This window comes from Bos indicus, chromosome X (genome assembly GCF_029378745.1).
Source record: "Bos indicus isolate NIAB-ARS_2022 breed Sahiwal x Tharparkar chromosome X, NIAB-ARS_B.indTharparkar_mat_pri_1.0, whole genome shotgun sequence".
Classification (NCBI taxonomy): Eukaryota; Metazoa; Chordata; class Mammalia; order Artiodactyla; family Bovidae; genus Bos; species Bos indicus.
The window spans coordinates 5,072,915-5,099,491 of NC_091789.1; the positions used below are offsets into that span (position 1 = coordinate 5,072,915).

The following is a 26,577-nucleotide window of genomic DNA, read 5'->3' on the forward strand; positions in this document are numbered from 1 at the left end:
CCCAAATCTGTTTATTCTGGCAGTACAGTTTAAGTATGGGGGGAATCAAGCTAAATTCTCCACTTGTAAAGACACTGAATTTATAACAACTGCTACATATAAATTCTGTCTTATTCATAAAAATATTAATTGTTTTCATAAGCAGAATTCCATTTTGAGTTTGAGAAATAATTTCACCAATTGTTTATTAAATGGGTTTGGGAGAAGGGAAAGGCTACCTACTCCAGTATTCTGGCCTAGGGAATTCCATGGATTGTATAGTCCATGGGGTTGCAAGGAGTTGGACACGACTGAGTGACTTTCACTTTCACTGGGCAGTCCAACTACCACTTAATTTAAATTTATTTATACTTTCTTTGGTTTTCCTGAACAGAGTAATGCAGAATTTGTTGCAAGCAGTATTATAAGAATGAAATAATTATACAAGGGTTTGTCTCCAACATTGCAGCTTAAGAATATTTAAATAAAGATGTTTTAAATTTTGCACAATGGAATAAATATTAATTACTAAAGAAATACTGAATTTTTATTTCTTCTCAATTGTTGGATTGGTCTTTTATAGTCAGATCCCAAAAGGACAAAACTGAGATTTCACTGAATTTCTTCTTAGGTGTATCAAAAGACTTTCAAATTTAATACAACAGGCATGGTAGAACTCTGAAATAATCTATAATTCCAACTAGTAAAGACTTAAATACTTAACACCAGGATTTCTTTCTTACCATAACAGAAGGCAAAATTTTCATTAAAATTGACTCTAAGGGACCATCCAAGTCCTGTTGGTTGGATTGGAATTTTATAAATACGAAGTTGGAAGTCATATTCCCAGCATGCAGGTCCAGCAAATAAACTCATAAATGAAAAGAAAGCTTAAATGAAAGCACTTACACTAAAGGAGGAAAGGTGCTACACCTTACCAGGAAGTAGCAGACCACTTAGATCCAGCAGCTCAAGAGGAATAAGGAAGCTAAGTTCCTGCTGGCCACCACTTACGACGGGGCCTTGGGTCAGGCCACAAATGTCTAAGAGTGCGCTTATTTCATGTGCCTGACTGGTTCACAATGTGCCCCTATGGACTCTCTCTCTTCCTCCTTTAGTAGTCTTCTTATTGTATCTTGGTGTTCCTTTTGAATGATTTTCTCAGCATTTCTTGTTTCCCTGCTTAAATTGTCTTTGTACTGAATCTTCTTCACATTTCCCACTTCAAGTACTTCTCCAAGTCCTACCTCTACCATTCCCTTCTGCTGTGATACTTTCTTCCATACATTAGTTCTCATCCCACCTATTTATCTTCTCATACGGGATACCACATTCCCTTACTACTCAGCTAGGTTCCACTTCTTCCAATAAGCTTTCCTTAACTGTCTCAGCTACCAATGACTCGTATGGCACTATCAACAATCATACCATACTGACTTGTCACTGAATCAACACTGTATCTTTTAAGGAGAGCTGGCCCCCAACTCTCCTTAATGACAGAAAGAGACCACACCATGGGCTCATGTACCTGTATGTTCTTGTACCTGGGCTCTAAACCAGGTGAATATAATATTCAAAAAACTAATGTACTTATAACTAGCAATGTGTCCCCCACACAGAAGGGGCTTACAGCATAAAGTGAAAACCGGTCAGAAGATATGTAATTACAACACACTATTAGGAGCTATGATGGGGATAAACATAGAGGTGAGGTCTCTAACTCAATCTTTATGGCAGGGAAAAGTCAGGAAAGGCTTGCTGAGCAGCAGTAATGAGGTGGAGTTCCAAAGACCCAGAGGGACGTGGATAAAGAGCTTATGGGAATAGTGAGAAACAGAGAATTGGGCCCAGGTGGAGCAATGGTAAAGAATCCACCTGCCAATGTAGGAGATGTAAGAGATGCAGGTTCGATCCCTGAGTTGGGAAGATACCCTGGAGTAGGAAATGGCAACCCGCTCCAGTACTCCTGCCTGAAGAACTCAATGGACAGAGGAGCCTGGCAGGCTACAGTCCGTGGAGCTGCAAACAATTGGACACAACTGAGCAATTAATTGCATGTGCACGCACATTATATGCATACGGCTTCACGTGTGCTTAGCTGGAGAGTGGTTTAAGATTGTTCCTTGTTGTTCAGTCACCAAGTCGTGTCCGATTCTTTGCAACCCCATGGACTGCAGCACACCAGGCTTCCCTGTCCCTCACCATCTCCTGGAGTTTGCCCAAGTTCACATCCATTGCATTGGTGAAGCCATTTAACCATCTCATCCTCTGTCACCAGGCTTAAGTTATTAGAAGCAATAAAAGAAGGTAAGGCAAAGGCAGGAGGATCTAAGGTGAGTTTTGAAGATAAAGATGGAACAGAACCCCTTGCTAGTCTCTAATTTAGCCTTGACTGCTTAACATATAGACCAGATCCAGTAATTTTCCATCTTTAAGAACTTTTCCATCAAGCTCTTCAGGTACTGTTATGGAGAAATTCCCTAACAGGTATAAAAAAATACAAAGGACTGAATGGTGTGGTGCTGGATGGTGGTCAACTGTCATTTATATATATATAAAAAAGAAAATTGAGAAAACCTCCACAGAGCTGTTTTTGCACATATGAAACATTTCTGGAATGATACCCCCAATAACATTTGTTTGCTGGGGGAGGGAGGTTGGAGTGGAAGTGAAACTTTTCACTACATGCTCTCTAATATTTTTTTGGGTTTTGAGCCAGATGAATATATAAAATATTCAAAAAATGTAAGTACTTGCCTCCCCCAATAAAACACTATCTTTCCCACCATCATACTTTCTAGCATGGAATTCAAGGTTCAGTATTACCATTATTTACTCTCATGTCTGTTTATAATCTTCCATACATGCCGTGATCTCAATACTCTGCTTTACTCACTTTCAAGCAAGGTTTGTTTGGAACAATCATGTGTGCCTAAAACAGTGGCTTCCAAAAGTTTTTGACAAGCCACAGTTAAGAAATACATTTTATGTCACAATCCATTGCACATAAAGTAAATTTATGTAAACAAAACAATATCTTCATGAAGCTGCACTTACCATTACTATATGTGACCTACTCCGATATTTTCTATTTTACTTCTTAAAAAAAAAATGCTGGTCATGAACTACTAACTTCATGAGCCTACTAGAATATAAAGACCTCAGCGGCAAGGACTAAGTGATCTCTATATGTCCATGGCATTTCTAGCTTTGCACATAGTAAACAGTCACTGACTCAAGAAGAATCGGGTGTTTACTAAGAACTCTATCCTGTTAGGTGCTGGGACAGAAATACGAATAAGAGTTAAATGACCACTTAGGAGTTTGAGGTAAACTATTTTATTCCAGATCTTTGAAAAGGAATTTTAGAAATGTATTATTTTACACTTCACTAAACACTCTGGAAATCTTTGGAAGTTTGATCTGGTATAATTATTACTAATATAACCTCATTGCACAGGTAACTATTTATATTAAACAATCTAGATAATTCTATTAGACTCTTAAATAAACCTATCTTTTTATTTAAGCTCCCAATCACTAGTTAAATATGCTGCCTTAAATCCTTTTTGCAGGTGTCAGCTATAAAATAAGAACATTTTAATAAGGTTTTAACTTTTATTGTTCCAAATCCCAGCCTCTTCCAAGTTGCATCAGAAACATGTTTATCTGAAGAAAAACAAACAAACAAAACTCCAAAGAAAATATAAATGTGTAGCAAATGAAATGCAAAACCATAGTTCCTGAAATTTGATGCTTTATGGAATACAAGATTTAAGAAACAGCAAAGGCACATAAGCTCTCATTTAGGACGCAGAGTGGAAATGAGGTTAAGAAGACTAGAATTAAAAAAGTGAGGATTAAAACAAGGATAAAAAATAAAGAATGCAAAAATTAATGGTAAGGGAGGAAATCTAGAAAATTTTCTGATTCAGCAACAAGAGACACTTAAGAAAGATTCAATTCCCTCCAGGGTGCTGAACTCTGGTCGCTAATCTAATGAGTTGGGGCTTATTTTTCAAACCATATGCTTAAATAGAAAAAGAAAAAGCACATCACAAAACTTTTCAACTGATATAGCAATAAAACCCAAATTATCTTTTTATGTCTAGTAAAAATGGCTAAAATAAAATGATCAAAATATATCAAAAACTGAGAACTGCAGGAAGGAAGCCAAATAATAAAACCTAAATTATTTTTCTTTTTACATCCAGTAAAAACACCCAAGACAAGTTATCAAGGACTAAGAATTTGTAATTGGGATAAATAGCAGGGATAGTATTAACAATTCAGTAAAAACAGGAGTAATAGTAATGTGACAGACTAAGCTTAAAAATATCAACAGTTAAACTTACAGAACACAATAGCTAGTGATCAATACAGAATAATGACCTCTGCTAAGACTCTACCTAGTCTCCCACATCCAATGACTGCTTAAGAAACCCATTTTACAATGGGAAATAAACTACACTTGGATGGATGCACTATTTCTTTCTAGTATTGTGGCCATCCGCTAGATTAATAAATCACTAACTGATTCATTTACAATCACTAATTGGCTCGTTATTTAATATTTATTTCAAAAGAAGCAAACCAAACCAGAGTTTCCATTATTAATGAATTATTTTCATCAGCTCTGAAGTAGGAACTAAACTTATCTTCAAAGATAAGAACTAGACATTTATATTAAGAATAAATGTAACACTTTCATATAGAAATAACCAGCCAGCTCCAAAAAAGGCAGCTGATTTAAAAACACTACACAGGGGCTGCCCTGGTGGCTCAGTGGTAAAGAATTTGCCCGCCAAAGCAGGAGACACAGCTTCCATCCCGGATTCAGGAATATTCCACACGCCATGGAGCAACTAAGCCCATGCGCCACAACTACTGAGCATGTCCTCCACAAGAGAAGCCACCTTAATGAGAAGCCTGAGCACTGCAACTAGAGAGAAGCCCCTGCTCGCCCCAACTAGAGAAATACCGGCACAGCAATGAAGACCCAGCACAGCCGAAAACAAATAAATAAAATTATCCAAAAAACCCCCAACAACACTACACAGCTACTCACGCAAGGCTGAGAATATGAGGAAAATAATCCCATTACTTAAAATATTACTTAGTAAAAACAGTCACACACTAAAACCAAGATTCCAACTATTAAGATACCACATGTAAAAACAAGACACATTCTTGAGAAGTGCAGGGGGACACTGTTCCTAGACAGTTCTCTTTTTCTATTATTTTTTCAGTTTGGCTAATGAGGTTTTCTGATGTACCTTTGGAATGTAATCTATTTATCAGCCAGCTGTTCTGGCCTAGTGTGGATTTAGAATTTAAAAATGTGTGGCTTTAGAGCTGTATAATAAAATGTAATCTCAAAATAAAGATATCTTTTTTTAAAGACTCAAATACTATTTATTATCATTATCATCATCGATGACACAGACATATAGCAGGCTGTGCAGTTAAGTGCTTTCTCACAGTATTTATTTACAACCATGCTATACAGGTAGTGTTAGTCTCCCTGTTTTGCAAATGAGAAAACCAAGGCTTAGAGAAGTAACTGACCCAAAGTTATCATGAGTTGCAGATCTCTAATCTAAGGCAGGCTGATCAACTCAAAAGTCAGTGCATTTAACCATACTCCTATCTGTCATCAATCAAAAATAAACACGCAGAGATTTCCCTGGCGGTCCAGTGGCTAAGACTTCGTGTTTCCAATACAGAGGGCCCAAATTTAATACCTGGTCAGGGAATTATATCTCATATGCCACAACTAAGAGTTCACATGCCACAATGAAGAATAAATAAATATTAAAAAACAAACAAGCAAACAAACAAAAATATCCAAACCAAAACAACATGAACCACTGCCTCCCTCTTACAGGATTTCAAGGCTGTAGAGGAAGGATAAGTCTCACTTTGAATCACTTTTAAAGGATGACATTTACTTATTGCAAATATACTCAGAACAGCAAGTTCTTTTCTAGAAATTAAAAACTTAAGAGGAAGTATATGCAATCTACACTAGGGAAGACTTCCATGCTTAAGCTTTAAAGCAAAATGGTTTTTCATTCATAGAAAAAAGTTCTGCATAGACATATGCCAAATAAGTATTTACATCAAGGATAGAGAGAGAGGTGGGGAATGAGGAGTCTGGAGAACTTTTGTTTGGTATGTTACATATTTCTATATTGTTCCAATTTTAGGACAGTACTTTTAAATTACATTTCAACCACTAAAAAATCAAACAAGCACCTGAAATCCAGATGGTATGAAATAATTTAACTTTTTTATCCTCTTTTTTGAACCTGAACATCTCAATATAATCTGAGAACAATCCAAAGGAACATTTACAAAATTAAGGTGGAAAACAACAAAAGAGCTAGAAACAAATGCTTTTAAATTTATTATAGCAGAAGTAGTAAAGTGTTATTAAAAATGCTAATAGTGAAAAGTTGTAACTGATTTTAGGCTAAAGAAATGCAACTGAACAACACCAGATAGAAATTCTGAAGTATAAGAAAGGAAAAACACACAAAAAATGTGAGCTATGAGCTCCTGAAACATAAAGAGATTTAACAGAAACAATTTATCAGGAAAAGGGACTTCCATGGCAGTCCAGGGGTTAAGACTCCATGCTTCCACTGTAGGGGGTGCGGGTTTGATGCCTAGTCAGGGAACTAAGATCCCACAAACCACATTGCATGGCCAAAAAAAAAATTACCAGGAAAAATAGTTTTTAACTCATAAGCTGCAGAAAAATATTCAAAGTAAAGTAAATAGAGTTCATTAGCAACTACCATCATCATAAAGATAAAAATAAGCGTCGTATATTAAGGCACTGAACCTAGAAAAATGGTAGTGGACGAACCTAGTAGAGAAGGACCTGTGGACACAGCAGGGGAAGGCGAGGGCGGGATGAATTGGGAAAGTAGCACTGACATACGTACACTATCATGTGTAAAACAGACAGATAGTGGGAAGTTACTACATAATACAGGGAGCCCTGTCTGGCCTTCTGTATATATACACATGGATATATAATTATGACTGATTTGTGCTGTACCGCAAAAACCAACACCACCCTGTAAAGCAATTTTCCACCAATTAAAAAATAAAATTAAAAAACTAGAAACTAAATGTTATAAACATGAAATATATAACACATTACTGACATTAAAGCTGTATGCCAGCATATCCAAAGAAACACCATATACATGCATGTATGAACAAAAATTACCTTCTCTGATGACAGAGTTTTTTCCCCTAAAGTAAGACTATTTATTTGCTTCAAACACTGCACTACAGAGGCATGTGGAATGCATGCACTGGACTAAAAATTTGGGCATCTCAGTTTAAGTCCCCTGCTCTGCCAATATGCTCTCCAGTGCAGAGTCCCTTTGAGATTTCATTTCCTCATAGAGTGGGGATAATAACTACTATCTTATCTAGTTCACAAAGTCTTTCTATAATGCTTAAACAAGATAACCCTACTTTGTAGGCTATCAAAGACACTATATGAAGAAAAGACACTGGACCACATTAACTGCTTCAAGTCTAACTGCAATTCTACCTTTATTATTGTACAACTCAGGATCCACATGTGTAATGTACCAACACAGCCAAATGAGGTGGGCTTATCCTCAGTAATACCTTAGTACTACTACTATTACCTGACACTTGTGTGTACCATTCAGCATTATTACTATGCAGGGGGCACCATTCTGAGAGTTTGGCATGTACTGATATATTTTATTTAAATAGCAACAGAAACTGGTGATCTCAATCGACACACTGTAAGTAAAAAAATCATACTGTGGCTTATGAAATAACTAGCGATAACATCAACTTATATTTCTATATAGTGCTTCATGGTATTTTTCACAAACATCTTATTTGAGTCTTATGGGCAACTTGGTGAAATAGATACAGCAGTTCTTCCCCCTGTTTACATAGGAGGAAACAGAAGCTGAGAGAGGTTTAATACCTTGCCCAAGATCGCAAGCTAATACAGCCAAAACCAGATCCCTTTGTCTTTTGACTCCTGATCCACTATTTGTCCATCACCATACTACTTCTACAACTAAAATGAATAGATGAAAACTACAAATTTTGATAAACTGGACCAACATAATTTTTTACAAGGTACTCATCAATACAAAAATTCAAGCCATTAGACTGTGCAGCACTTTTTAAAAATATGAAACTGTTGACACCAGAATGGAAAGTAACTTCTTGAATTGGTTGTGGCAAAACTACAGTAGGGCAAAGTATCTTGGTAACAAGAAGTCTAAATCAGTAACTGTATTTTTAAGTTAAACATTTCAATGACAGATCCATTTGTTAAGCAAAAGAAACAAATCTGAACCTTAGACCAAGTTGATGAACAACCTGCTGCTCATTTTTGGGGCTAAGGTGTGTCTTGTAGGCCAAGAGATAAGACAAACATGAAGAAGAGAAATAAATGACAAAAGCATGTTAACAGGAAAGAGGTAGAATAAAGTATATGGCGTTTCTTGAGGCCTTTCCTATAGGTAACACCACTTAGCAATTAGTATCACAACAGAAAATGTCACCAGAAATTATCTTTGGGATCAAAGCTATAGGTTTCTATTACAGGTAAAACTTACTATACCAAGGTACTCCTAACTGTAAATCCTAATTAGAAGGGTCCAAGACAAGCCCAATTTATACCAATCAGACTGTAGCCACAGTTGATGCAGGAATATATGGTCTGTGTATAAAACAGTGCATGCATTAAATCAAGATAATACATTAATAATTAATTAAGGGAACCAAAAATCTACATAAGCACCCATTTCGGAAAATAAACTCCATATGCACTGCACCTCAATTTACGCTAACCAAATCTGGTTATCCACATGTATACATACCTGATAGAGTTCTTCTAAATTGTACTTAATCGAAGTACTATTCTGGATAGCTTCCACTGCTTCTTTCAGCTTCTGCCATGTTTCATCTGTGTAGTTCTCTGGTAATTTAGGCTTATCTAGATGATATATAAAAGGTTGATAATCAGAATAACATGCAAGATATACTAACAAAAAGATCCATAAACTACTAGTATTATTGCTCTCCAAACGTTAATTGTGATGTTTATAATTATCATACCTAATTATTAAAGTAACCATTATATTTAGGCTTAGTAATAAAATTTCAAATGCCAGAACACTGTCTAAGTCATTTTATCTCACCTATTAAAACTGAAGGTGAGAGTTTTTTCTATTGTCTGAATTGCCTCAAAAGATAAAAATCTGAAAATGACAGATAAAACTAATCCTGATCCTATTCTATCATATGTAAAACCTAAGTCAACATGAATTTTGTACCTGAGATTTAAAATACTGAGTGCCTGCTATATACAAAGTACTTTATAAACATCTTAATCTTCCTAATAATGTCCTAAGGATGGTATTATTATCCTTATTTTGCAACTAAGGAAACTGAGGCTGGAAGACTCATTTACTAAAGTTTGCCCAAGGTCACCACAGATGGTCAATGGCAAAACTGGGATTCTAACTCAGGTCTTTTTGACTCTCATATTTATGTACCATCTACAGAAGTGGAGAGAAACATCTTAATTCATGTTTTAATTTAAACTACATTTATGAGCAGAATGAAATACAAAAAAAATCAAAACATCCTGATAACTCCAGAACCTATGTAGCACTTTCAGAATGCACAGGAACATCTTAATCCAGGCTTTAATTTAAACTTCCTTGACCAGCAATTGTTTTTTTTATTAGAACATCTAGATACCTCAATAATGTGTTTCCATTTTAGGAGGGGGAGAAGCAAAAACCCAAGCAAAATCTCTGAAACCAGTATACAAATACAATTAGGGTCATAGCTCATCTCTTTAAAAATCCTTGGCTATTAAATTGATATATTTCAAGTAGAACAGTGAACAAACTAGTCAATTACAATTCATATTTACTTCAGAAAGGTCTACTATTAAATCAGAAAACTACAACACTTGAGAGCCTGGAGGTGGGAGTGGAGTGAGGAAAAGAAAAGGTTAAAAATAAACAACCCTCTGCTTGAGACAAAATAGAGCATATTCCTGATTTCTACACTAATGGTGAAAATACAAGCATGGGGAATCTAATTTTCTCAATACTAATATTTAGTCACAAGGCATTGATCTGGTCAATATTGCTTTAGTTCATTCATTTGACTTCTCCACTTAATAAACATTTTACCATTAGTTGCCAGTTAGGGTGTTGAAAAAGTCAGGCAGAGAAACCGAAACACACTCAATAGATTAAAAAGTAACTCAGCTCAATTACATTATGCAAAATTGCTGATTTTATATTTGCATCAATGCATTCATAATACTCTCAATCACATACCTCAAAAACTTGAACAAATTCTCCTAAAAGCTGCAGGTCAGTACTTTAAAACCCATTTCAGTGATAAAAAAAAAAAATAGATGAGTTACTACTTCTGTGTATATACAGTATTTTTCACTTCCAAACCCTACCTTTGGAAAGAAATGCACAGATCATAAATACTTTTCTTCAACTACTGCTTCCATGAGTTTCAAGAATGTAGTATTCAACATTATAAATCTAACCAAAAGTCTTCTTGAAACATGAAAAGATCACTATTGCTACCGGAATTTCTAGGGACTAGATAATATGGCCTACTGAAGGATAAAAATAAAAATCCCAGCAGTGCCAAGGTTCACTATGCACCTGAAATAATTAAACATTTTTAGAGAACAAATTTCTCACCTGTAAAATCCGGATCAATCATACCGATTGTCAATGTTATGAAGAATAACAGATCAGATACAATAGGCTGAGACAGACCTCAAAATACTGCACAGAAATACCTGGTGTATGCTTCAGCAGAAGGATACTAACCACCCCCGGAGAATGAACCCTCCACCCAAAAAGGACCTCCCTCCTCCTCATTGATTATGCATAAAACATTAGGCCACCTCTATACTGTTTAACATATTAGCATAAATAGAGCACGTGACCACTCAAGTGTCAAATCCTGAGTACGTGATCATGGATTTTAGCCCTGGTTACCTTTAAAGTTCTTGATCACTAACTTCTTAGCAGAGCCAGGCTTGCTGTTAGCAAAGCTAGAGACGGTGGTGGAAGATTTGGCCAGGCCATTTGCGTGATGCACCGAAGCCACAGTAGAGATTAATATACTCTTATTTTTAAGTTGCTGCTGCTGAGATGTTGCAGCAGTTGGTGAAGATGAGGACGAGGACGAGGATTCCTCAGCCATCTTCGCATCAAACCCTACAAACTCCAGGTTTTCTTCAAAACGTAGCTTCTTCTGTATCGGTACGTGGCTGGGAGCAGTCACTGGGACCCCCAGGCACGAGAAGGACGAGGTTGAAGGGGATGCCGAATCCCTGGGTTGTAAAGGAGGAGTGGAAGAGGAGGAAGAGGTGGAATCAAAGTCTTCTCTCTCGTTACTACTGTTACTGCCGCTACTGCTGCTGCTGCTGTTTAACTTTCTCTTCTTGGCAGAGGTGGGCGGAGTGGTGCTGGTATTACCATCAGTGGCTGATCTGACCTCTTGAGCAGCAGCAGCAGCTGAGGGATTGGGGGAAGAAAAACCTGTTGGAAACATGAAAATAGCGGGGTCAACAGGCAGACGAGCATCAAAAACCTACGTTTATATGCCTGCGTGCGTGTAGGAGAGAAGGTGGCAATGCTAGAGGGGGAAGGGAATAAAGAGAGGAGAAACACAGAGGACGAGAAGGAAAGTGAAGGGGGGGCTCCACCCGGGGAATGGGAGGGTTTGGGAAGGAGGATAGGCTGACACCAGGAGTGAGCAGAACAAGGGGGGAGAGCGAATGAGGAGGCAGACAGGTAAACGGCCGTGCCGTCCCCCTCCCCTGGTTTTCAGTCTCTCTCCCCCCTTTCTGCAGGAGCGACTCAGTAAGTCTGTGAGGCTGCAGCTCCTCCTCCTTTTCTCCCTCTCTCTGGGAGGGGAGATGCAGTGCTTGAGGGGAGGGGGGAGGGGGAGAGAACCGGAGCTTGTTATTGTCAATAGCACAGGAGGCTAAAGATGGCGCCACTTCCGGTCACGCGGCGCCGAAGGAGGCGCGGCGTCAGTCTGCGAAAGGGGGGGTGGAGAGCAACACTGCAGTCGTCCGCGGGGCGGGGGAGCTGGAGTAGGGGGAGGCGGTGGGAAAGGGGCCACTGAGGCGCCGGAGACGCTCGCGCTTCTGCCCTCGCGCTCGCTCTCCCTACCCCTCCCTCTCCAGCTCCCCTGCCTAGGCAGCACTCTCCTCCCCCGGCCCACCGATAACTCCCACCCTCTCCTAAAAGGTCCCGCGGGAAGCTTCGCACCGCAACGCCCTTACCGGAAGTGACTGGGCAGACACTTTTCATAGCGCCCAGATCCCGAAGCCCCCAGGTCTGCAGGACTTGGGGGGGGGGGGAGGAGAAGGGGGGGCAGAGAAGGGGGAAAGGAAGGAGGGGGCGGGCCTTCGAGACACCTTCGGAGCTCCGGATTGGAGCTTCCTGAATGCGAGGCGGGCAGGGAGGGGTGGTGGCGGGAGAAGGAGCGGGAAGGAGTCTGCAGGGGAGGGAAGGTGGTGACGGTGAGGGGCGGGTGAGCTTGCTGGGAAAATAAGAGGGAGGGAGGGAGTAAAAGTAAAGGAACGGAGAATAGAAACTTTGAAAGAGATAAAGGAATAAGGAGGGGTTGCAAGGCCAGAGGAGTAACTCGAAATGGAGGAAAACATAGTCATGCCATTATGCCTGATGCTAGGGAGGATGTTATGATGTTAAGATAGGACGGGAAAAGAGCTTAGATACAAAGAAGACAAATGAGTTTTTCATTCAGTTGAGCTATTCATTGTTTCTCTTTCATGTCAAGGACAGCGCTGACTCAATACTGAGTTTTGATACTTTTCTCAGTAACCTAGATGCAAATCCTGTTACCTTCCTACCGGAAGCATTCTCTAAGATGGCTGGCTAGAGTTAAAAAGGGTGCATTCTAAGGCCAAGAAACAGGAAGGTAACTAACACGTCCCTCTAGCACAATTCCTAGGGCCAATCCCAGCTCCAACTCCCATCAGCCGTTAACCCGGTGATTTACAGACTAAACAAAGCCACTTCTTTTTACGAAATCCTGGTTCATGTTATTTCTCCAGACATTTTAAGAGAACAGTATCGGTAAAAGTCAATGTTTTCTACCAATATAGTACACAAGCCCAAATTTTAAAACATTAATCCTAAAAACAAACCTTTAAATTTGGTTACATTAACAACAATAAGCCATGTAAATCCCCTGTTGGGAGTTTTTATTTAACCCGAGAGTATTGTGGAAGGGGAGGTAGGAGAACCTGGCAAACAAAACTAAATTTGCCAACCTGTTGCTCTTCCTAACTGCAGAAACATTCAAGGAGCGTGTGCTGAAACACTTTGTATGCCAGACACAATACCAGGTCCTGTCACTGAGAAGCAGTGGGAGAAGAGTTTCAAAATTAGTTTCTATAACAGTACTATAACCAACGGACAAAGTTCTGTGGGAACAGGTGAAAGACATTTGAGACAAGTCTAGAATAGTTTGAGCTTCACAGAGGAATTGAAGTTTATGCTGGGTCTCAAAGAGGGAGTTGCCAAAAAGACGAGGGCAGAGGACTGAAAGGCACCCTGGGCAGTGGAAACGGGCAAAGCAGGCAGTTGTGAAAGGACCTGGCCTGTTGGTGGAAATATGAAAAATGCAGTGAGGCTGGAAAGTAGTATGTCTGGTTGGAAGTAAGAAAGATGAGGCTCAAGGATGCCTAGCAGGTGAAGTTAAAAATTTTGGAGTCTACCCTGCAGGCCAAAGTAGACAGTATGGAGACCAAATTGGGCTTTTAAAAGCAGGGTAGTAACGGGATTGTGAGGGAATAAAAGCAGTTTGTATTGTATAGTTTGAGATAGACAAATCAGAATCCTAAGAATAAATCAGTTTTCTAATTTTGTTTACACAGTTCCACTTTTTATTTATTGTCTTAAAAAGTCCTTCATTAAAAAGCAAATCCTCCTAGAAAAGGTACCACCTTGGGCCACTATCCAGCTTTGTGCGGTTTGATGACAACAGGCTGAAAGCAAGGCTCTAATGGAACTTAGGGCCCAGGGCCACAGAGAAGAGAGATAAGAGGCCTCAAAGGGGAAAGATGGGCTCCTATTTGTTTTGAATGTGCCATGTTGTTCTTCTTGCCCAATATGAGACTTGTAAGCTCTTAAGGCCAGAGAAGGTGTCCCAAAATATTAAACCCTCCCTTATTGTGTCTCACATTTCACACGGTGCTGAACAACTGTAAACGCAGAGTAAATACTTATTGAGTTGAATTTTTCATTGAATGAGAATAAAACAACACCATGTCTTCATAAGGGAAGATTAACTGGCCAATTTTCAGGACTTAATGATAAAGGTCATTCTCATTTATGTAGTTATATTCCTTAGAAGGTTATATGGATGGGCCAACTGATAATAGCTCAAAGTAGTACCCTTTCTAGGAGGATTTGCAGTTTAACCAGGGACCTTTCAAGACCAAAAAAAAAAAAAAAGGCTATGTTCCAATTCATGTAATTATATTCCTTAGAAGGATGTATGGAAGTGCTAGCTATTTAAAAAATTACAAATCTTAGTGCCATACAAAGATAAGCTTTTATGCTAGCATACAGGATAGCTGAGTCCTGTTAATATTCAACTATGTGGCTGTAATAATAGCTCCCAATCTGATGTGGTTATCTAAGCCCTTCAGTCTTCCGTGTTACATGTTAGCTCTAAAAGCACAGATACTTGGCTCTTGAGCTCTAGGCTCACTTTGAATGACCCAGTACCTAACCTACTAGTTAAGTTTTCTGTGAAATATCCTTAAGTTAGATTTAGAGGAAAATATTATTTTCTTTTTGATTAATAAAAATCTTCCTTTTGACATTTTACAACCTTAATTTATTTTGTCCAGGTCAATTCTTACATATTTAGCACATCTTATTATGGATATGTAATTTATGTAATTTAAAAAATTTAACATTTACATTTTGTGGCACAAACCAACTTAGATATTACTATGTAATGTATGAAGACTAGAACTTTGTGTCTTTTTGGAACTTTGGACCAATTTAAAAGGAAGAAAAACCCACATTGCTTTGTAAATATCTTTGACATCAAGAATCAACTAATTGGGGCTAACCAAAACACACAATCATGCGTGCATGTTCAGTCGTGTCCAACTCTTTGTGACTCCAATGGACTGCAGCCCACCAGGCTCCTCTGTCCATGGGGCTTCCCAAGCAAGAATACTGGAGTGGGTTGCCATTTCCTCCTCCAGGGGATCTTCACGACCCAGGGCTCAAACCCTTGTCTCCTGTGTCGCCTGTATTGGCAGGTGGATTCTTTACCTCTAGCGCCACCTGGGTGTCTACCGAAATGTTTGTCAACAAATATTAAAGACATTCTCAGCAGTAAAATACATTTTTCATGGTTAACTCAATGAAACCACAATAATAAAGTTGTGCAATGTAGACACCATACATTTATGGCATTATCAGATTAAACCCAAGTGGGCACTGTACACATATTCCATACACAGAATCTTTCAATTGTGAGTTCAACTCATACCTTAGAAACATTAATTAAACTTAATACCGCCAGATGAAGTATAGTTATTACTGGCCTTCTTTTAATCAAGTAAATAAATAAATCTGTAGCTATTTATAAAGGTAAATATATGCATAAAGGAAGAGATACAAATAAAGACAGGACTATCTAATGTCCATCCCTCTTTCTCTGTAGGCATCTCTCTAAAAAGGCAGAGTGTAAGCAGTTTTCCTTTTTTGATCACGGGGATTCCCCAGGGTGCTTGGTTTGGGTTCTTCTCTTCTCTGAGGAGGGGCTTGTCAGTGAATAGTCACTCTTTGAAGCCTTGTTATTCATGGGTGGGATTTTCCTTAAAAACAGCAGACAGTGCTTGCTCAGAAACATGTTTCTGCAGCAAGCCTTGTTTAAGAATATCTCCAGAAAAGACAACTTCTGGGGAAAAGGTGGTGCATGTTCTCTATCTATTTTTCTGAAGGACAATCTTTGAAGGAGAGAAATACAAATGCGTCAAACCAAGCAGTGGTGACATAGTAAAAATTTTATCATAATAAGGGCTTTGTTATGCTATCAGCAACAAGGGACTGCTGGGGGATGACTGAGGAGGCCAAAGCTTAAGCAATGATGCTCCAACTATACATTGTGTGTTCACCCTTTGCCCATCCTGGAATTGCTTTATAAAGCAAGGAACTTAATTACAAATGCTGAATCTATGATGTCCAGTAAAATGTAAATAAATGACACAGATCTCATTTTTAAAAACAAGATCATTTCTATGTTATATCATTTCTAAAGTTATCAACTGAAGATTTACTGACTTGGGTATAGCAACCATTAGAGTATTTATCCCCTTGTTTCAGAAATTTTATGTACTGTCCTACCTGTGAACCATCTGGAAAGCAGATTTAAGGACTAACAGAGCCAGGCAGTTTCCCCTGGGGGTTTGGGAGTGGGGGAAAATCAGTCACAGACTACTTCTTCCTCTGATGCTACCAGACACTTGCTTATTATGGAGTTGAGTCTTTCTACCTCCATCCTACTTTAAGGTTTAATCTTCCAATGGCATTCAGCTTTTCCTTCTCTCAAAAGCAGGGCCAATTTAGGTTTAAATCAGAGGTTCCCAAAAAACACCCATGCCCAGGTCTGAACCTAGTCCTTAGGAAGCATCACTATGAACAAAGTTAGTGGAGTTGATGTAACTCCAGCTGAGCTATTGAAAATCCTAAAAGATGATGCTGTTAAAGTGCAGTACTCAATATGCCAGTAAATTTGGAAAACTCAGCAATGGCCACAGGACTGAGAAAGGTCAGTTTTCATTCAAATCCCAAAGAAAGGCAATGCCAAAGAATGTTCAAACTACTGCACAATTACACTTATCTCACATGCTAGCAAAGTAATGCTCAAAATTCTCCAAGACAGGCTTTAACAGTATGTGAACCAAGAACTTCCAGATGTTCAAGCTGGATTTAGAAAAGGCAGAGGAACCAGAGATCAAATTGCAAACATCCATTGGATCATTAAAAAAGCAAGAGAATTCCAGACAAACATCTACTTCTGCTTCATCGACTATGTTAAAGCTTTTGACTGTGTGGATCACAACAAACTGTGGAAAATTCTGAAAGAGATGGGCATACCACACCACCTGCCCTGCCTCCTGATACATCTGTATGAGGTCAAGAAGCAACAGTTAGAACTGGACATGGAACAACAGACTGGTTCCAAATTGGGAAAGCAGTACATGGAGGCTATATATTGTCACCTTGCTTATTTAACTTGTATGCAGAGTACATCATGCAAAATGCCAGGCTGGATGAAGCACAAGCTGGAATCAAGACTGCCAGGAGAAATATCAATAACCTCAGATACGCAGATGACACCACCCTTATGGTAGAAAACAAAGAGGGACGAAAGGGCCTATTGATGAAAGTGAAAGAGGAGAGTGAAACAGCTGGCTTAAAATTCAACATTCAAAAAACGAAGATCATGGCATCTGGTCCCATCACTTCATGGCAAATAGATGGGGCAACAATGGAAAACAGTGACAGACTTTATTTTCTTGGGCTCCAAAATCACTGCAGATGGTGACTGCAGCCATGAAATGAAAAGACGCTTGCTCCTTGGAAGAAAAGCTATGACCAACCTAGATAGCATATTAAAAAGCAGAGACAGTCCTTTGCTGACAAAGGTCTGTCTAGTCAAAGCTATGATTTTTCCAGTAGTCATGTGGTGGCTCAGCTGGTGAAGAATCTGCCTGCAATGTGGGAGACCTGGGTTCGATCCCTGGGTTGGGAAGATCCCCTGGAGAAAGGAAAGGCTACCCAGTCCAGTATTCTGGCCTGGAGAATTCCATGGACTGTGTAGTCCATGGGGTTGCAAAGAGTCGGACACAACTGAGTGACTTTCACTTTCACTTTTCATGTTTGGAAGCTGAGTGCAGAAGAATTGATGCTTTTGAACTGTGGTGTTGGAGAAGACTCTTCAGAGTCCCTTGGACTGCAAGGAGATCAAACCAGTCAATCCTAAAGGCAATCAATCCTGAAATTTCATTGGAAGGACCGATGCTGAAGCTGAAGCTCCAATACTTTGGCTACGTGATGCGAAGAAGTGACTCACTGGAAAAGACCCTGAAGCTGGGAAAGATTGAAAGCAGGAGGAGAAGGGGACCACAGACAATGAGATGGTTGGTTGGCATTGCTGACTCAATGGACATGAGTTTGAGCAAGTTCTCGGAGTTGGTGATGGACAGGGGGGCCTGGTGTGCTACAATCCATGGGGTCGCAAAGAGTCAGACACAACTGAGCAACTGGACTGACTGAACCTAGTCCAATGGAATTAAATCGCAATTATTAGTATTTTTAAGAAGTTCTCTGGGTGATTCTGAACAACTCCAGGATTGAGACCACAGCAGTAGGTGAAATAAATACCATGGTGATCTGAATGAGGCTGATAACCCTTTGTATTTCTTTTAATGCCTGAAATTTCACAACTATTTATTCATTCCTTTTGATAAAAATAGTCGCCATCTCTAGGAATCCTTCTTTCAAATGCAAATTAACCAGAGAGACTTAGTTCCTGACCCTTTTAGGTGAATGCTTCTTAGAAACAAAGGATAATACAAAAGTCTTCAGTGCTTGGAGGTAAACAGAACTTTGTCCAGGCCCTGCAGTGTGAGTAGTGGGAAAAGTTACCATCAAGGGAGGAAAGATTTCTGAGAGTACATTTTGCTGACCTCACAGTATTGCCTGGGGCCAACCCTGCTTTGAAAGGACTGCATATTTAGCGTCAAGTGAAATTTAACAACTTATCTCAGCTGCCAAAGTCATGTTAGAAGAAAATTCATCTTTTTTAAATAAGCAAAACAAAGAGCAGACATTGGGAATGTGGGTTTGGAGCTATCCATAAATGCCCAACTTCTGAATTATCACTCACCATATGGATGTTTCTATTGCCAAATGATCTGTTTTCCCTGATTCTATTAAATGTCCTTTATTCCCACAGATAGCATCATCTCTCTTGCCAATTCATTTGGTCATTCAACAAAAATGTATTGAGCAAACTACTCTGGGCAAGGCATGGTGCTAGATGTCAGAAGGGAATACAGAACTAATACAAAATTCCATTTGCAGTTGATTTTACAGTTTTCCAAAGCACTTTCACACACAATCTTATTTTATCCTCACAACCACACTGTGAGATAGGTCAAGTGCCATCTGAATTTTACAGATGAGAAACAGGCTTGTGGAAGGAGGTTAAAATGACTTGCCAAAGTCACAAACATTTGAATACTGACATTTAAGTCTCTTAGTCATGTGCGACTCTTTGTGACCCCATGGACTATAGCCTACCAGGTTCCTCTGTCCATGGAATTCTCCAGGCAAGAATACTGGAGTGGGAGCCATTCTCTTCTCCAGCAGATCTTCTCAACCCATGGATCCAACCCAGGTCTCCTGTACTGCAGGTGGATTCTTTACCATCTGAGCCACCAGGGAAGCCCAAAAAAGCATAGACTTAACCAAATCCAGCTTTTCTCTAACTCCAAATACAGTACTTCCCATAGTTTATAATTTAGTAAGGAGATATGCCGTAAAATTGTTTCAAGTATAGACAAGTTAGGAAAAAATGTCCAGAGCCCCACTCACCAGGAGAAAAAAATGAGGAATAATGAAACAACGCCTTTACTGAGATGAGCCAAGTCCAAAAGGAGAACAAGCTTCTTGGATTTAGTGCAGGCTATCATCAAGTACACAGGACACAGCAGCAAGCAGTGCACATTCAAGGAGAGAGTGGCAATTTGGCTGTAGAAAGTCAGTCCATCCCCTGGCTGGACCCTCAGCCAGTGGTGATCTTCACTGGAGGGTGAATCCGGCTCCTTCTCCTAGTCAAATCCAGGCAAACACTGAACAAAGCTTGTCTCAGGACCGGTTATGATCCAGTCACTGAGTATACAAAGACAACCCTTGCCCTCAAACAGTTCTCAACTGCCCTAGTGGGTGAGGAAGACGATTATAGGACAGAGTGGATAAAGGCTGGTAATAGGAACACTGTCCCGTACAATTATACAGTGGAAGTGACAAAGATTCAAGGGATTAGATCTGATAGAGTCCCTTGAAAAAATGTGTATGGAGGTTTGTGACAATGTACAGGAGGCGGTGATCAAAACCATCCCCAAGAAAAAGAAATGCAAAAAGGCAAAATGGTTGTCTAAGGAGGCCTTACAAATAGCTGAGAAAAGAAGAGAAGCAAAAGGCAAGGAGAAAAAGGAAAGATATATCCATCTGAATGCAGAGTTCCAAATAGCAAGGAGAGATAAGAAAGCCTTCCTAAGTGATCAATGCAAAGAAACAGAGGGAAACAATAGATTGGGAAAGACTAGAGATCTCTTCAAGAAAATTAGAGATACTAAGGGAACATTTTATGCAAAGATGGGCACAATAAAGGACAGAAATGATATGGACCTAACAGAAGCAGAAGATATTAAGAAGAGGTGGCAAGAATACACAAAAGAATTGTACAATAAAGATCTTCATGACCCAGATAACCACGATGGTGTGATCACTCACCTAGAGCCAGACATCCTGGAATGTGAAGTCAAGTGGGCCTTAGAAAGCATCACTGCAAACAAAGCTAGTGGAGGTGATGGAATTCCAGCTGAGCTGCTGCTGCTAAGTCGCTTCAGTTGTGTCTGACTCTGTGCAACCCCAGAGACAGCAGCCCACCAGGCTCCCCCATCCCTGGGATTCTCCAGAGAAGAACACTGGAGTGGGTTGCCATTTCCTTCTCCAATGCATGAAAGTGAAAAGTGAGATGAGCAAAAGATGATGCTGTTAAAGTGCTGCACTCAATATGCCAGCAAAATTTGGAAAACTCAGCAGTGGCCACAGGACTGGAAAACGCCAGTTTTCATTCCAATCCCAAAGAAAGGCAATGCCAAAGAATGTTCAAACTACTGCACAACTGCATTCATCGAACACTCTAGCAAGGTAATGCTCAGAATTCTCCAATCTAGGCTTCAACAGTACATGAACCAAGAACTTCTAGATGTTCAAGCTGGTTTTAGAAAAGGCAGAAGAACCAGAGATCAAATTGCCAACATCCATTGGATCAGAGAAAAAAGCAAGAGAATTCCATACTGGACCTTACTTCTGTACCCTACTTGCTGTTGCAGCTGTGGCTATTGATAATAATTCTTGCTTTGAGTCACACTCATTTCAGAATTGGACTTAAAAGTTGGCCTCATCATTAGCTACAGGAGCTCAGAATCACAAAGGGCAGGATGAGGGTGTGATATGGCATGGGAAATAAGATAATGAAAAAGAAATGCGATGATACAGATGCACATTATGACCTGATAGTGGACAATGCTACAGGAATTCAGATGAACTTGAGCAGGGTTTGGGAAATGATGGCCAGTGGACCAAACTCAGCCAGCTGCCTGTCTTTATAAAGAACGTTTTATTGGAACACTGCCATACTCATTCATCTACATATTTTCTGTGGCTGCTTTTATGCTAAGACTACAGAGTTCAGTAGCTGCAACAGACCATATGGCCCGCAGAGCCTGAAATATTTCCTACCTAGTCCTTTACAGAAAAAAAAATTGCTGACCCTTGCTCCTAAATATGCTAAGTGCTAAAAAAGAGGCATATGGAGAATGTTTAGTGGTGGCACAAAGAACAAAATGATTTAAAACATGCTAAGGATTTTCTGTTCCTAGTCTGTATCACCTGTGACACAGATTTCAAAGAATGGCAAGGGAATATTCTTCAACAGAGTGACTAAATGTGGTATATTCACACAAGAAAATACTACAGTGTTAAAAAATAAATTGTAGCTACATCCATAAATCACAGGAATGTTACATGAAAAGAAGAAAATCACATACATATAATTTGATACTTTTTTTAAAGCTCAAAAATAAGAAAACTCATGGATATATAATGTGATAAAAATAAAATATGGAAAGGAAATAATAAACATAAAATCCATGATATGGGATTGCTTTAGGGGAAGCAAGAGGGTGGAGAATGTAGGTAGATTCAAAAGCATTCGTAATGTTCTAGTAGGAACTTCCCAGGCTGTCTAGTGGTTAAGATTTCCACAATTACTGAGCCTGGTCTGGAGTCCCCAAGCCACAACTACTGAAACCCGAGGGCCCTAGAGCCTGTGCCCTGCAACAAGAGAAGCCACTGTGGTGAGAAGCCCATGCCCCTCAACTAGAGAGTAGCCCCAGTTCTCCTCAACTAGAGAAAACCCAGACTCAGCAACAAAGACCCAGCACAGCCAAAAATAAATATTTATTTTAAAAAAAGTCCTGTTTAAAAAAAAAAGCAGTGGTAGTGTTCTAGTTCTTAAGCTGATGATGGGTTCTTGGATGTTTGTTTTATTACACTCCATAAATTACATGTCACACATATTCTTTTGTATATATTAAAATTATATATAAAAAGTTTTAAAAAGTATAAAGACAGCAAGCAGTGATCAGTTGAATGCTAGCATAGCAGTTTAGAGAATGAATACCTGGCAGAGATGACAAATGACAACTAGGACTGATTTTTTGAATATTTATGCATTACTGGAGGATTCCCCAAAATTACTCCAGAGCTTGAGGAATCGCCCTCCAACCTGCTGGAAGAATAGACTTTCCATAAGTCCACAAGATGGGGACTTGGAATTGTTATTATACAAATCTGCACTTAATTTGTCATATCAGGATGGTGCCATCTAGAAACCTACAGGTTAACTGAAAAAGGCAACAATGCATACAGAGACATGGAAGTATGAGGAAAAACGTGGTGCATTTAAGCAAATGCAAGCATGATATGCTGTGCAACTGGCATGCAATAGGATGGTAGGAGATGAAGACAATCAGGTAGGGTTCGGATCACGGTGAACTTTGTACATCATGCTCCAGGATTTGGATTCAATCCATTAGGTCATGGGTAACCCACTGAAGGGCTTCAAGCAGGGAAGAGAGTAATACGATCAGTTGTACATTTAGAGATGTCCAAGTCTCAACAATCTTTGACTACAAAAAAAGGTGACACCTTCTTCCAATCCCCAAAGGTAACTTCAGTTAACGGTTTTCTAATTAAATATGTTTTTCGATATATTTAGCTATTTACAGAGTTTTTACTTTTTAAAAAAATAGATCACACTGTGTGAATTGTTCTGTGACTTTATGTCACTTAATATTATACCATGGACATTTTTTGTGTCAGTACTCACAGAATTCACCTTACCATTTTTACGGGCAGCGTAGTACATTCAGCCCTCCATATCTGCCAGTTCACATTAGCATATGTGGAGTTCAGACTGTACTACAACATTTTACATGAGACTTACACAATTTTAACAAGAGACTTGAACATCTGGGGATTCCAGAGGTAGTAGGTGGGGGAGGGAGGGGGTGCGGAGACAGGATTGTGCAACCAATCCCCAGTGGATACCAAGGCACAACTGTTTATGGATGTACATATTCCTGTCATTTAAGAAAAAAATTCTAATCATCACACTTCATTGTTTCTTTTTCCCCTTTCCTTATTTTTGCTGGACTGACTGAATTTCCTTTTTCCTTTTTTTTTTTTTTAGCTATTAGTGGTTGGGAAGTTCTATGAACTATTTCTATTCTATTGATGCTTATCTTTCAGTTTTGTTTATTTATACAAATGACACACAAACGTTTTGTAAATACAAAGTATAGAAGAATATAGGATAAAAAGTGGAAGTGTCTGTTCACTAAGTGTTGTGTATAGCTTTCCTCAGTATTTATGTGTATATATATATATATATATATATATATATATATATATACAAATAGAAAGCTTTAGTGTTTTTTTAAAATGGTATCATTACTATATGTATAGCTCTACAATTTGCTTTTTAAGCCTAATATACACTGGAGATCTTTTCATAACAGTACATGAAGGTCTATCTAATTCTTTTTAAGGGCTGTGTACTATTTTGTAATAAAAACATACCACATTTTATGTAACCATTCCCCTGTTTTGGAACATTTGGTTACTTCCAATTGTTGATACAACAAACAATGAATATCTTGTAACACAGACCTTTGTGTCTGTGTAGAAGTATTTCTGGGGATATATTAGAAATAGAATTGGTCAGACAAAAGGTATATTTAAATTTTGATAGACAGCTATATTAGTGTTAAGGAATGTTGCAGATACACACCCACCATCAGAATGACCACCGACTGTGCACACCATTAGCAACACTAAATATGATCAAACTTTATTATAAAGTTTTTGTAAAATTACATGAGTTCATTCTCACTAAAACAACCACAACAAAGTAAAACCAGAAATGCCCACTTGATCACCATCCCCTGATCCCGCTGCTGCTGCTGCTGCTAAGTCGCTTCAGTCGTGTCCGACTCTGTGTGACCCCATGGGCTGCAGCCTACCAGGCTCCTCCATCCATGGAGTTTTCTAGGCAAGAGTACTGGAGTGGGTTGCCATTGCCTTCCCCACCTGATCCCTCTGCTGCTGCTGCTACTGCTAAGTCGCTTCAGTCGTGTCCGACTCTATGCGACCCCATAGACGGCAGCCCACCAGGCTCCCCGGTTCCTGGGATTCTCCAGGCAAGAACACTGGAGTGGCTTGCCATTTCCTTCTCCAATGCAGGAAAGTGAAAAGTGAAAGTGAAGTCGCTTAGTCGTGTCCAACTCTTAGCGACCCCATGGACTGCAGCCCTCCAGGCTCCTCCGTCCATGGGATTTTCCAGGCAAGAGTACTGGAGTGGGGTGCCACTGCCTTCTCCCCTGATCCCTCTAGGGGAAACTAATTTCCACCTTTAATAAAAAAATAATAATTTTTTATTAAAGGTTTCATTATACTTGATCTTCTCAGGAATAACTTGGTAATTGACTCAAGCTTCCTAGACATATTCTTAACAATTATTTGGACTTAAAGTGTTATAAGTTCATTTACTCACCAGAAAATGCTTCACCTTTACTGCCTTCTGGGACGGCTTCATCGTCACTTCCATCCAATGATCCAGGTGACTGTGACATCGTCTATACTTGGGAGCTAGGTTAAAAAACAGAGAATTCAGTTTTACAGCTGCCCTCTCCCATATCTCTATGGCCTTATGGATTCAATGACTCTGGTTTCCCAACTAATTTTACCATATTCGTTTCCTATCTTCAAGAAAATCCTCACAATTTCCACCCACTATTCATACCCTTCCCTTGTGATTCCCTATGGCTATGGATCTATTCTTATTTCTCTTCATTCATTGAAAGCTAGTTTGGGGGAGAAAAAACACATCTGTTCAAACATCTTCAACTGGAAGTCTGACGTAGCCCTTCAAATCCTACCTCAAATTACGATGGCTTAGTGAAAGCAGGAAGGTAAAAAAAACAAAACACCTTTTTTTCCCTATGGCTTGAGCCCCCGCTGGCTTGAATGCATAGGACTAGGCTCCTCTCCAACTGTCCTGCAACTCTCTTGAGGGCTCTCCAAACTGTGAGCTCACTTGTGATTTGAGCCAGGTCTCTAAAGATTCTATTGTGACCTCATCAGGGCTACTGACCTATGGGAGGCAGTTTTCTAACAGATACTTTCTAACATACTTTGCCTTTAATTCTCCATCCTGCATGTTAATAAAAGCTGTAACTCTATAATCTCCCTCTTTTAAAAGTTTGAGAGTAACGAACGAAAGGACAGCATATAGAATAATTGAAAACTTGACTAAAGATGTGGCACCACTTAGGGTCTCTTGGCCGAAAAAGTAGGTCCATGTCAGTAAATTCAGACATGAAACCCCTCCCCGCGTTACCCAATCTCAAAGGAGTCACTTCACTCACTGTCCTAGGGGCACGTACAGGATTGGTTGTTGTTTGTTGTTTTATCTACTTCTATCTCAAAACCTCAGGGCTCACAAGGTCGCGCTAAGCGGCAAGTGCCAAACCTTCGAGTTAAGTCCTGCCTACCAAGGTTGGATTTCCCGTGGACTTATTGGGTTTCAAGGATAATTGACAACAAATCTGACCTATCCCTTCAGGGGAAACCCCTCTTGGCTAGTGAGCGCCAAAAAAGGAACACCTCAAAAGATCTACTGTCGATGGATATGTTTGTTTCCCTAAGTCTGAGTTATTCACTTTTATAATAATACCTATGGGACATTGGCAGGTCAACCAAAGTTGCTCTATTTCAAGACCAGTGCACTTCCTGAACTAACACTAATGAGTGGGAAAGTTCTGACTCCCCTCAGGGTCTCCTTGCACACCATCCCAGTGGAGAGGGAGGGGCGGCAGGCTCTTCACGTGGTCTCCACTGAGCGCCGGGTGGAAGAAATGAGACGGCAGCCTCGAGGTAGCCTGCCCAGGGTGGCATGGCTGAGGGGTGGGACGCAGTTTTTCTGTGGCATTTGGCTAGAGTACACCAGTTTTCCTAAAACGTTCTGTCTTGCTAGGTTGCTCCTTTCCTGATCCTTTGTCTAGGGACAGCTGAATTTGGGGAGTCCTTATTTGTCTTGCTGGTTGAT

At 39.6% G+C, this 26,577-nt stretch overlaps 1 protein-coding gene across 7 annotated transcripts in view; it reads right to left on the reverse strand.

Annotated features, from left to right (window-relative positions):
- Nucleotides 1-26,577, reverse strand: part of CUL4B (cullin 4B) — a 50,740-nt gene that overhangs the window by 20,374 nt on the left and 3,789 nt on the right. For 2 of the 7 annotated variants that reach the window (XM_070784319.1, XM_070784317.1), the window contains exons 2-4: nt 25,024-25,118; nt 11,043-11,588; nt 8,877-8,992 (exon numbers count right to left, since the gene is read on the reverse strand). In XM_070784319.1, coding sequence (XP_070640420.1) covers nt 8,877-8,992; nt 11,043-11,588; nt 25,024-25,102 — 741 coding nt within the window. In that variant the 5' untranslated portion in view covers nt 25,103-25,118. Of the gene's footprint in view, nt 1-8,876; nt 8,993-10,739; nt 10,889-11,042; nt 11,589-12,340; nt 12,465-25,023; nt 25,119-25,459; nt 25,589-26,577 lie in introns of those variants that run through there. The other 5 variants (XM_070784324.1, XM_070784322.1, XM_070784318.1 and 2 more) reach the window with 4 other exon arrangements.